Source organism: Polistes fuscatus, unplaced genomic scaffold (genome assembly GCF_010416935.1).
Source record: "Polistes fuscatus isolate 324 unplaced genomic scaffold, CU_Pfus_HIC Scaffold3, whole genome shotgun sequence".
Taxonomy (NCBI): Eukaryota; Metazoa; Arthropoda; class Insecta; order Hymenoptera; family Vespidae; genus Polistes; species Polistes fuscatus.
In genome coordinates this window covers 10,865,194-10,878,859 of record NW_025113107.1, presented here as the reverse complement: position 1 = coordinate 10,878,859, position 13,666 = coordinate 10,865,194, and the positions used below count along the sequence as shown (strand labels likewise).

At 33.6% G+C, this 13,666-nt stretch overlaps 1 protein-coding gene across 8 annotated transcripts in view; it reads left to right on the top strand.

The window, feature by feature from the left end:
• The window catches only part of LOC122519900 (glutamate receptor ionotropic, kainate 2), an 88,475-nt gene extending 74,809 nt beyond the window's left edge, over nt 1–13,666 (top strand). For 2 of the 8 annotated variants that reach the window (XM_043639691.1, XM_043639687.1), the window contains 9 exons: nt 2,406–2,609; nt 4,952–5,056; nt 9,531–9,788; nt 9,931–10,128; nt 10,354–10,579; nt 10,717–10,881; nt 11,462–11,562; nt 12,914–13,204; nt 13,448–13,666. In XM_043639691.1, the coding sequence (XP_043495626.1) occupies nt 2,406–2,609; nt 4,952–5,056; nt 9,531–9,788; nt 9,931–10,128; nt 10,354–10,579; nt 10,717–10,881; nt 11,462–11,562; nt 12,914–13,204; nt 13,448–13,540 (1,641 nt within the window). In that variant the 3' untranslated portion in view covers nt 13,541–13,666. Of the gene's footprint in view, nt 1–2,405; nt 2,610–4,951; nt 5,057–9,521; nt 9,789–9,930; nt 10,129–10,353; nt 10,580–10,716; nt 10,882–11,461; nt 11,563–11,977; nt 12,046–12,913; nt 13,205–13,447 lie in introns of those variants that run through there. The other 6 variants (XM_043639688.1, XM_043639686.1, XM_043639694.1 and 3 more) reach the window with 4 other exon arrangements.

The following is a 13,666-nucleotide window of genomic DNA, read 5'->3' as shown; positions in this document are numbered from 1 at the left end:
ATATATTTTGATTGCTCTTATCTTTTTTTAGATAATACCCCCCATTTTTAAATTCGTTCAAAAGTTCTCTTTTTTTTTTTTAATCTCTTTTTGATCTCGTTGTAGTTGTAGTAGTATTATATTTCACCTAACGAGTAGACATCGATATATTATACATCCCAACACGTTCCTCCCTTTACCACTCAATTTTATTGCACTTATAACTGCTGATTGATTGTTACCTCGTTTAATACGTATATATGCTCGTTTTATTGTTATCTCTCTCTCTCTCTCTCTCTCTTTCACACACACACACACACACACACACACTCTTTGTATTCGTTTAATCGATTATGCTTGTATACTGCTCTTTTTTCGATTTTTCTATTATACGTAATAATCAAATAAATCAATCTCGAAACGGATAAAACTACGGAAAACCTTCGAGAGAACGCGTAAGCCATTAATTTATAAAAATCGATCATTATTTTTAAATTTCATCGACGTATAACGATTTTAGCTAATTAATTTTCCTTCTATATTTCTTCTTTGCACACGAAATTAATATTTTATATTATAGATATTGTTATTACACTTTAGATTTAAGATGCACATGTTGTCGTGTAGATATTATATATCTCTCCTCTAACCCTTACCAACCCCCTCCCCCTTTCAAACCCTTTGAATTATGTATTCTGCTTGGCTATTCCTCATAGTTCTCAGGAACGTGCGAGAACGTCAAAACTACGACGTGCATTTATATCGAAATAACGCCATTTAAAAAGTCTTAATATTAAATTTCAACTCCTACGTAAAAGAGATATTCGTTTTGCTAAGTTTAATTGCTTGCTCTTTCTCTCTCTCTCTCTCTCTCTCTCTCTCTCTCTCTCGCTCTCTCTCTCTCTCTCTCTGTAGTTGATTTGATATCGTAGAAACAGTAAACTGGAACAAAGAGATAGAAGCTGTGGGACCTTAAGTGTACATTTTTAACGGTGAGTTTCAAAAAATTTATTTCACATTTTTCCATTAGAATTAACGTTTATTCGTGCGATATTATATTAAAAGAAATAACCATAATAATGATGATAATAAAAGTCTCGTCGATGTAAAATGTTAATATGGTACACGTTGCTTAAAAATTAGTAATCTCTCGCTAGAGCTGCCATTGAAGTAAATGCATCATCGTCCCGGCTTAATGTAGAAAACTCGCCCGATAAAATGTACATAATCTTTTTTTTTTTTTTACATTTTTTCCTTTCTTCTACATTAATCGTAAATGATATAAAAGAGTTGGGGAGTTTCGGATAGGGGGTAGGGAAAAATAAAACATAATCTCCTAGATTCTACGCGTAAGGTATCTGAACGATGTCGACCATTATCGCAAACCAAGCTTCCTGTGTATGGACCTTTCCTCGCGTAACATTGACTCGTAACGATGGAAATATCACGTGAGAGAAAGTTAGTATTATACATTATAAACTTATCGTTTAAGTAAATTTCAGGAAAGAGGTATAGGTAGGTAGGTAGGTAGGTAGGTGGAATAGATTGTGTAAATATTCGTGAACCTTAAACTAATCGATGCAAGACAAGAGGATAAAAGTGTGTCTAAGTGATCAGTGGTCAGAGTGAAGACGAAAGAAAACACATAAAAAAAAAGAAAACAAAAAAGGTTATTTGCGTTTTCATTCTCTATTAGCTTTCTTTTATTTTTTTTAACTCTCTCGAAGATTTCATTTCTTTCCGATCAATAATATTCTTTGAAGTATGTATAACGTAAGGAAAACCAACTCCCCATTAATTAATTCACATGGAAATTCCAGTAAAACAAACTTCACGATATATCCGTGTGAGTTAACACGAGTAGTATTCACTTATCATCTCGCGAAGTTGGTTCTCGGTATCTTATACATTCATGTATAACGTGTTCTTCTTAACTTCTCTGTCTTTCTATTTCTTTCTCTCTCTCTCTCTCCCTCTCTTTTACCACTGAACATAACGAGCTTTGTGGAATAGTAATCCATTTAAGTGGTCGATCGGCATCGCTATCGAAAGAGAGAGTGAGAGAGAGAGAGAGAGAGAGAGACAGCGTAACACTTCGACCAATCGATTCATTCTAATTTCTTTCCTATCCTATCCTATCTCTATCTTTAGCCCCCCCCTCGCCCCTCGTTCTTTTTTCTTAAAACACGATCGAAACGACTCGTTGGAAAATAGAATAAGAATCGGTGAAAGGAGGGGAAAGGGGGGGGAAAAGGTGAGAAACCGAACGTACGATAGGAGGAAGAAGAAGAATAAGAAAAGAAAAAAGGAAAGAAGGAAAAGGGTTCGAATGAAAATGGAAGAAAAGGGTGGATTGAGTTAAAGACCGAAGAAAGTGGTGGTGGTGGTAGCAGCTCCTTTTTATGGTCCCTTCCCCCAACCCATAGGAGCAGCCATACGTAATGCTGAGGAGCAGAGGGAATTTCAGTGGAAATGAGCGTTACGAGGGCTTCTGCATCGACCTGCTGAAGGAGATAGCACACATGGTGGGCTTCACCTACAGGATCGAGCTCGTGCCGGATGGCAAGTACGGCGTTTACGATTACGAGACCGGCGAATGGAACGGAATAGTTCGCCAACTGATGGATAAGGTGAGCTAGCTCTACGTGCGTTTTCAGTCCAAGGCGTAATTACTAATCGCAAGATGATTATCCGACCCCTGACCCCTCTGCCAACCCCTTTACCAACCTCGCTTCTAACCCCTTTTTATCCATCCTTCTTCTTTAAACACTTTCACTATTCTCTCGATTCTTTTTTTTTTTTTTATTTATATATAACAATAATCATTGCGTGTAATTTCGTCGTACGAATGGAATACCACCAATAATAATAGGTACGTGTCCGATAATTTAGCACTCTCGTGCGTTTAACGTTATAAAATTTCTATTACGATGCGTATGACTTTTAACGATGGTTCTTACGTAGATCGTATATTTACTTTGAAACGCATAAATAATTATAATTAATTTTCTTACGTGATCACACACACACACACACACACACACACACAATTGCAATTAAAATGTTTATTAGATTATCATAAAAATATGTAAAAAAAAGATGTAAAAACGTATCGATCGTATTTATTTAAAATGAATCGCGCGAATAGTACTTATACATCACGTATTAAAAATCTCAAAGTTGGCAAGAAGAACTAAACGTAAGAAAATATCGTAGAATATAAAAGAATATACCATCTTTTTGGCGTGATATAAAAAGACAAAAAAGGGCTACGTATATTCGTCGTTTGACTCAGCGATTTGACTACTCGTCCTCATAATATAAAGGTCTCCTTTATATTATATATATATATATGTATATATGTTCAAGTAAAATAGAAAAACTCAACGCTGAAGAATAAAAGAAAGAAAGGAAAGAATCAGCAGAGAATCTTTTGTGTTACGTTATCGAGTAAGCATCGAGAAAAGACAGGTATCTTTATATAGACATATCTAGTTTCTACAGCGACAGAAGGTAGGAGAAATAAATCTACCTAAACTGGGTATGGTGTGGTGGCACCGAGTGCTTCAACGGGGAAAAAGTATGTGCTTTTTCAAACGCTGAAAAAGCAGTTACACACATACATATATACATACGTACATAGGATAGATAGATAGATAGGTAGATACATACACGTAGAAAATTTCAAGTGCGTATATTATACTTACTTTGTGAAACTCGCCCTCCGTACTTACCCTTTCTTCCCTTTCTTTTCCTTCATTTTCTTTTTCGTTTGCTTTCAATCCATCTATTTTTCTTCCTCGTTTATTTCGTTTTATGTCTTTCTGCGTATTTCCCCTTTTATGTTTTTTATTTCATTCACTACACACCACCCCCTAACCCCCCTACCCCCAATTTACTACGCATCCATCAATTTCTATTTCATTCATTGGGTTTTAATATATTTTACAGTGGTTATCGACTTTCCATTTCTCTTTATTTTTATTGTATCCAACACGGAGAGGCAAGGAATGCTATTTTTCAACTATTAAATATTATTTATCGGCAAATAACGTCTATCGATCTATTCACTTTGTACAATTCGTTATTTGATCTAACACATTGGATTTCATTTAATAATTATTTTTAATTTCCTTGTTTCCCTTTGTCTTCTTTATTTTCTTTTAATGAAACACAATGGATTATTAAAGTTTGAATCGATAGAAAGATAAAGAAAAGGTAGGTAGGAATAAATAAACGAGAACCCGAATGTATCTTGGGCAACCTAAATGAAATTAAACTTTTATCATGTAGCAAAACCCTTCCGTTATTCTGCTTTTAATCGTGACTACATATGCACGTACACGCATTTTATATCTAATTATATATTATACATTTATTTTGTTTCGTAAACATGTGTAAAAATGTCGTCACTTTTTTTTCCTAATTAATATGAGATGCTTGGATGTATTATTAAATAGCAAGGTGCTATTGCTTCTTTAAATGATTTACCTAACGATTTTGAAAATATATTAACTTGTATATATGACATATATTCATCAAAGATGACAAAACAAATTTCACAATTTAACAATCCTAGGTTACGTAAGAACATTTGGATCCTGAGAACGATAAAAGGCGTGGCAAAAAAAAGGTTTGACAGGAAGTAGATAAAATTGTATAAAGCATGCACGTTTATTAAAAAAAAAGAAAAACAACGATATTAATTGAATTTATTTTCCTTGCAACACACATTTTCGCATGCATTTTTCGTATTCTTTCGTATTTGAATTAGACGTAGACCAATTCATAGACGTCGTTTGTTAGTTTTTATCAAATTAAATTTATCAAGAAAGATTAATCAAAAAGGAATCTTCGTCATTTTAGTTTAATAACGTAACAATCAATTTCGTAAAAAATGTGATAATAATCTGAAAACGAACAATTCTAAGGTACTCGTTAAATCTATTTTTTTGTTCTCTTTTTTTTACAGAAAGCTGATTTAGCAGTGGGATCAATGACGATTAATTACGCACGAGAGAGTGTCATTGACTTCACGAAACCCTTCATGAATCTTGGAATTTCCATTCTATTTAAGGTAAGAACGAAGTAAAAGCACGTGCTTTTTTATTTTATTTTTTTATATTCTTTTTTTTCTTTCAATTTGTATTTTTTCATTTCATCTTTGAACGTCGAGTATGGTAGAGTTTATCTACTCGGAACGAATAAACTATTACCTTTGTTTCACACACTAGGAGAGAGTCGTATTTAAAGAAGGAAGGAACCAGTATAAACTACCCCTTTTAATCCTAGCTCAAGCTCGCCATTGGAAATTGCACCCCGCGGCTGAATCTCATATTTTTACCTCATCCGGATTTCCGCATTGTTGATCTCGCAAAACTTGATTTCTTTACAAAACTATCTCTCTCTCTCTCTCTCTCTCTCTCTCTCTCTCTCTCTCTCTTCCTTCTTTTCTATTTTTTATTCAAATACCTTTTACATTCCAAACTGGCTGATTCATCATCACTTTTATTTAAACATACTCCGTTTGTCTATGTTTCTACATTTTTTCCCCCTGGGTCTATATTTATCTTCTTTTTTACTCCAATTCTTTTTGAAAAACTCAATTAATACCACTTGCGTTTAAAGTATTTCATACGTGCACCGTATGCATCAAATGTTATTCACTTGCTCTCTCAGGCCCCCAGCCCCTCCTTATTTTTTTCTATCTTTTTATTTCCGTCTTCGAATGCGGGTTGAGCCCGTATTCGAAGAGTATTAATTGATGATCTCTTTTTGATTCTCTAAAAATGCATCGTCGTAGAACAAATACGATTCATATTTCATCCTTTTTTTTCTTTCTTTTTTTTTCTTTTTCTTTTTTTAGATGCAGAAGAGAGAGAGAGAGAGGGGGGAGGGGATCTATTCACTTCCTTCTGCGAATATTATTAAATAGAGATTTTCAAAATAATAAAGAAAGAAGAGATAGGACCGAGAGAAGAGTATATTCAATAAAACTAGAAAAGAAATGATGGGGGAAAAAGAAAATAAAAAAAGAAATGCACACACACGTGTACACGCACAAATACGAATCGTGAACGCATCCGAGTCGAGGATATGAAACGCTTTGTTAAATTCTTAATGAATGAACGCTTTCTATCGAGTGCAGCGGTGCATTCGCGAAGCTTCTCGATGCGACAGTAATATCGCGCGCACTAGCATGAATTCGAGGACCGTATGCACACGTTTCGGTTACTCGCGATACACGTGTCGCCGGACTAATTAATGGTAGGCACACCTGATGGCGCATCGATGATTTAATATACGATCTTTGTTCTTTCCTATTGTTTCGTATTTTGCAAGCATTGACCATTCAAAACATCGAATTCTCGAATCTCGCGTCGGTGATTGTTTTTTTTCTATTTTTTTATTTTTTTTATTTTGTATTTGCTATTTTCTATTCGTTCGGTTTCTTTTCCTTCTCGTACTCGTCTCTAGGAATATATATATATAACAAGAACGCGTTTTGGATACGCCCATCAGTTCCGAGCAATTGGAATCACTTTTGTTTCTAGGTTCGTTTCATTCTCTACTCCATCTCTTTCTTTCGTTTCTTTCCGTCTAACGGGAAATTCACTCGACCGTTCCGATAGAATTTACGAGAATTAGGTCCGCTCTTATTTCTTCTCCCACTCTCTATACTCTGTACCCTATACCTCTATTCTTTTCTTCTCTGTTCCTATATTTCTTCATTTTTTTTTTTTTAAATTCTTTCAAAAGAACCAAATAGAACCTCTAATAAAAAACCGAAAAATTCATCGAAATATTTTCAAAAATACTTACGCGATTGAATTTGGTTTTATTTGAATTTTTATTTTCGCGACAGATATACCTAATATTTTTTTTTACATATTTTTTTTTTAATTTCTTTTTACATAAATATATATATATGTATAAAGAATATATATATAAGAATATATATATTATTTATAACCATTTTGATAAAAAATAATTAATTTTCCAAGTAACATCGAAGTAATTACAATGAGTAGCATTTCCTTAATTATCTAATCAAGTGTTAGACCACGAAATTACCAACACGGCATCTAATTAATGTTAGGTGATTAATTAATTATAGTTAATGTTACTCAAGAGATGTGGTTACTCAAAGTGACCTTTAATCATTTCCCCTTTAACGTCGATTACCATTTTCCATGCGTCTCGTCTAATTTCCCTACGTGGTAGTCAAATATTTCCGAGATAACTTCTCTTACTTCAAAGTTTGTATTTAATTTGAAACGTAAGAAAAAATTTTTCGTAGCATCTTTTCTGTAAAAAAACAGTTTCTTTTTAAAATCTCGGTATTTTTCGTGCCTCTCTCTCTCTCTCTCTCTATTTCTCTCACTATCTCTCTCTTTTTCGACTTAAATTTAGCTCCAACCATCTGGAAGGATTCCTCTTTCATTTTTCAACATTGTGTAGTACCTTTCCTTTTTCCATTAGAAGAAGAAACGAGTGGTAAATTTTGAATCAACCGATTCTATTTGCTCGCTGATGCGTCCACGAGAACCAAGCATCTGCTTTTACCCTGGACCTTCTAATATTTTAAGAGGTGGTACTGTGTTATTAGGTCACACTTAAAATACTTTCAAAGACGTATTAAGGTATATAGTATCGTCATCGAACATATTCGTTACCTCTTTGTTCTCGTTCCTGTAACTCATGAAACGTTAAATTGTCCCCTCCTTCCCTCTCGCTCTTATTCGCTTTGTCTCCTCTAATTGTATATATATATAATGTAGGAATCGATAACAGAGAAGTCACATTTAACAAGGCAATTTACAATTCCCTTTTCTAGATTGGAAACAATTACATTTATTAATTAATATTATTATCAAAGATTTTTCATGTATTATATATATGTATATGTAATAAGAAAATAATAATGGACTATGTATCTATCTCCTTTGTGATATTGATCAAAGAAAATTAATCTGTTACGAGAATGCATAATTATCGAGCTAAGGTATCCGCTTTGATCACATTTACCTATTATCGTAGGAATAATCTATCTCGGTGATGAAAGACCTCTGTTCTACAGTTTGCCACAATTGAAAACTTAATATATCGTAATAATATTATCATTTACTTAGCTTCTATTTCTAATGAGCTTTCCTATACTGGGGATATATACGTTTTGAAATTTCAACTCTAATATAATAGTTTGGTGGTGTGTTCGGTATAATGTTTACACTCTATTTAATGAAATTCAATCTTTTTACCCATTTTACAATCAATTTGCAAATTGTCTGTGTTGTTCTGTATTGATTTAACATAATATAAGCGAATATTAAATTTTCCTCTAATTTTGGAACAATATTCAAGAAAACGTGGTAAAATAACAAAATAGTCTTTTGTTCATTCATTATATAAAAATAATGAATGAAAGTAATAAATTATTAAAAGGGAAAAGAAACAAACAAACAGAAGCCTATTTTCAAGTTATTAATACAGTGTTTAATTTTTAATAATAATTAACAGTAGTTGTCGAAGAATACATATGTTACCGTCATAGTCGGAAATCCGTCATTGCTAGTAATACCCTGGCATTGTCATCGATGCAAAGCGCCTTTTGGCAAAGTCGGAAAAAGAAAAATTCTTACAGATTTTTTCTAAACATTTCAACATAATACTTTAATATCCTATAGAATATCAAATTACTATTTAAACATTGTTGAGAAACATACATTATCGGGTACAGGCACACACAGGACATACGCAACTCCCCCCCCTCCACAAACAACCCACAACCCGCTCACACACACACAAAAGCAAGCATGGTGCGGGTGTTGAAACTGTGCATGTCGCTATACTATGCGTGCAATGTTGGTGTGTTATTATGTAGGACCCACTGTTACTTATCGTAGAAGAAGATTATATTACGTTTAGACCGATATTCATAGAGATTTCTACGGAAAATCTGTATCTTTTGTTCCTTATCGTATCGGAAAATAAGCGGGTTTAGAACGAAATGTTTTACACCTGCATTCTATTAAAAATCATTCGAAGAGTGTAATAAAAAACAAATATTTATTTTTAACTAATTAAACATCTTAACTGCTCCGTGAGGAGAGATTTTATTGTACGGGTTTTTATACACGAGTTTATAAGACTGTGCGCACTTGTAGAAATTGGAACTTACTTTATATCGATGTGTTATTATGTAGGGCCCATAAAGATTGCCATGGAAAATCTGTATTTTTTGTTCCTTATCGTATTGGAATATAAGCGGGTTTAGAACGAAATATTCTAGGAAGAATTTCTAGGAAATGTGAGAAATATGAATACATTTCCGATTTTGTCAAAAGGCGCTTTGCATTGATGACAATGCCGGGGTATTACTAGCAATGATGGATTTCCGACTATGACGGTAACACATATATATATATTATATTAAAAATTAATTAAACAAAATGAGACTTGTTTCTTTTTTTACCATTAACGCGCGTTTCGCATAATAACTTGAATATTTCCGGGGAAGATATTTTTCTTTGTTCTAAATGGCTCGACAGGTGCCAACCAGCCATCCTGCGCGACTATTCTCGTTTATGAATCCATTGGCGATCGAGATTTGGTTGTACGTCTTAGCAGCCTACGTTTTGGTATCCGTGACGATGTTCGTCGTTGCAAGATTCAGCCCGTACGAGTGGAATCATCCTTATCCTTGTCACGTAGGCCCAGAAGTCATCGAAAATCAATTTTCTTTGTCGAACAGTTTTTGGTTCACAATTGGTACACTTATGCAACAAGGCAGCGATTTAAATCCAAAGGTACGACGAGATACCTTATCTTTTATTCATTTTTTCTTCTTTTTTTTTTATTATATTATATACATTTATTCAGAAAAAAAGAAAAGAAAAGAAAAGAAAAGAAAATATATTATTCGATAATTTATTTGATTGAATTCAATAGGCGACCAGCACGCGCATAGTTGGTGGTATATGGTGGTTCTTCACGTTAATAATCATCTCATCGTACACGGCTAATTTGGCGGCATTTTTAACCGTCGAAAGAATGATCACACCTATAGAAAATGCCGAAGATCTTGCAAGTCAGACTGACATCACTTATGGTACTCTAGACAGTGGTAGCACGATGACCTTTTTTAGGGTAACTTTTTAAATTACTTTTTTTCAATTTACTATTAGGGTGAACCAAAAGTTCGTGCGATTTTTTTTTTTATATTAATATTTCACTTGTATATAGAGTAATTTTTATTGACTTCGCAAAATTGTACTATCTCTAACGACACAATAAACGAACGAAATTTTGGTTCACTCTAATATAACGATAAAAATGATAATAAAAAGGTTATTATTAATTTAATATTAAAAGGATTCGATGATCGAAACGTATAAGAAAATGTGGCGTTTTATGGAAAACCGGAAACCATCTGTATTCGTGCCAACTTACGAAGAAGGAATTCAACGAGTACTTCAAGGAGATTACGCATTCTTGATGGAGTCAACGATGTTGGATTACATCGTACAAAGGGATTGCAATCTCACGCAAATCGGTGGTCTTTTAGACAGCAAAGGTTACGGGATAGCTACACCTATGGGTAAAAATCATTGATTTTTTGTTCTAACATAAGTGTCAAGTAGTTTCTAAAGAAAGATGAAGCAGATATGATAGGAATAAATCTTGAGAGTATTATATTATCGAAGTCACGTAATCTCGTAACACGTTTTCTTCTAGGATCTCCTTGGCGGGACAAAATATCTCTGGCGATTTTGGAACTTCAAGAAAAGGGTGAAATTCAAATGTTATATGATAAATGGTGGAAGAGTCCTGGCGACACCTGCATGAGAACTGAAAAAGGAAAGGAAAGTAAAGCCAACGCTTTGGGAGTCGACAATATAGGTCAGTAAAGAAAATCTTGTCTACATTGTTCTTATATTCTTTTCTGCGTCTGACATAGGTCATTATTATTCTTTATATTTATCAAATGTGTCATGCAAAAATATTTATATCTTGCATTTTATATATATACAAAGTGGTAAGATAAAACGAAACAAAAGGGTTCGATATTTGAAGGATTTATGATACTCACCGAGACGAGTTAAAAAATGTCTAATTAATATGAGTTCTAAAATCAACCCCTTCAAATTTGTGTATTGTATTATATATATAATGCACTTAAGTGTTTTTAAACTCGTGTAAGTGAAACAGATTACGAAAAAATTAAAAAATTTGTCTATATATACAAGAACATAGCCAACTGAAGCATACATTCTATTAGATTGATCAAAACCCTCTGATAATGTTATATCAAATCATGTACTTCCAAGGAATACTTGATTATTTGAACTCATCGGTTTGGTCATCTATAGTCAATTATTGATAACCTTATTTCTGACACAGTAACGCGAAACAAATTTCCCAATGGTACTTTTTCGATGTAGTTACGGTGGTATCATACGAATTTTGTGTTCCTTCTTAGGTGGTGTTTTTGTGGTTTTACTCTGCGGATTGGCATTTGCTGTGCTGATAGCAATCTTCGAATTTTGTTACAACTCGAGAAGAAACGCACCAGCCGAACGAGTGAGTCCATTCTCATTCATGTACATGATCTATAATTAATTCTTGTATAGAAAACTTTACGTACACCTTTGTATTTTTATTACCTTAATCTATTATTTTCTATCGTTCATCTTTATCGCATTTGAATTTTTTTACTTAATTAATTATCAATCGTCCTAGATTTTCTCGTTGATTGGTATATAAATACGTGGGATTGTAATATGATTTTCATTGAAAAGCCGTTGATTTTCAGTAATCATTGATAAACAGACAGAACGTGTCATTATCGAACACAAAAAGAAGGACGATATTATATTAGTCGGGACTTCGGATACATTTGGTTTGCATGAAATTTTCTCGGTTTTGTGTTTCATCTCGACACAACGACACGACCGACACAACACTCTCTCTTTCTCTCTCTCTCTCTCTCTCTCAGCATGAACTCATCGTCCATTGAAGCATGTCGACCGATCTTCAGTGTTCTACGTTCCAAAATAGACGAAGGTCCGTTCAATAATAATAATAATTATTATAATAATAATAATAATAGTATCATAATTTTATCGGACGTATCGTGAGAAATATTATATAACTTTTTCTTTTAATAAATTATAAAATATATTTTCGAATTTATATTAACACTTTGCAGACGGTACAGACAGTGATCCACATTCCGGGAAAGAACAAACGTTGAAAAGGAAAAACCGTGATTTAACATCGGTGACAAATTTGATTTTAACAAAAATGACTAATAAATCAATGTATATATATGTGCCCATAATTATGAAAGTGGTCTAAGTCATATATTTCTTGTTTCGAGATATTTAAAGGATTACATTTGAACATTAAATGAATTCTATATAATATTGAAATAACAAATACTATCTAACGTTTTATTTTTGACAATATCGTGAAAATTACGTTGACTTAGTTTAGTTTAAAATAATGTGGTGTGAAATAACTAATAATCTTATTTTTTTTTAATTTTAACTTAGACCACTTTCATCATTATGGGCACATATGTAATCGATCAATTTTATATTAACAAAATGAAGATACTTCCAATCAATAACATTTCGTAAATTACCGAGTCGATTGACACGCGTAATATTAGGGTGAACCAAAAGTTCATGCGTTTATTGCGTTGCTTCAGATAGTGCAATTTTTTTGAAGCCAATAAAATTACTTTATATGCAAGTGAAATATTAATATTAAAAACGCACGAACTTTTGGTTCACCCTAATAACTTACAATCAGATTTATCCATAACACGTGTAAAATAGCGACAGTCTGGAAAGTGTTAAAAAAAAAAAGGAGAAAAAGGGTATAATAAAATAAACATAAAAATGGATAAATGATTCTAATGTAATAGAGAGGGCCGATAGCTATGCCTACCTGTTCGGGGTCTCTACAAGGTATTTCTCAAACGGTACAACAACAGCAGCAACAACAACAACAACAACAACAACAAACGAATCAACAAAATCAACAACAACAACAAGAATCTCTCTGCTCGGAAATGGCTCGAGAATTATGTCGTGCTTTGCGTTGTCACGCGTCCTCTCGACGGCGCCGTGCATGCGAAAAATGTTCGACCCACGTAATCGGTTATCCGCCGGATAATAACCCCACTGCCACCCCCATCAACGGGATGAGATCCCAGGTATACGTAGGACAATTTCTAATTTCACATCAATGTTTAGATTACCGCGTACTGTCAATCGCGTTTCCTGTTCTGATGACAGTAGGACGACTGTAACGATGACGATGACGATGACGATGACGATGACGAAGTATCGATTTTACGAAGATTAGAATATAAATGATTGATGAATCCAAACGACACAATTCTACACACACACACACACACAGAATTTAATCCCGTGTTATTATTATTACTTTACAGAGAAGCAGCCTGGGTATGCCTACGGTCGAATTGCAACCAGCACACATTCATGCGCATCATCACGCATCGCCGCACGACTATGATGGCAATTAAGAGCTAAAACGCTCTGTTAACTATAGACGATCACAATAAGATAATCCATTAACGGGTTACTACCAGAGGACGAGAAATATCAATTCGATGATCCTATTTTAAAAAAAAAAAGAAAAAGAAAAAACA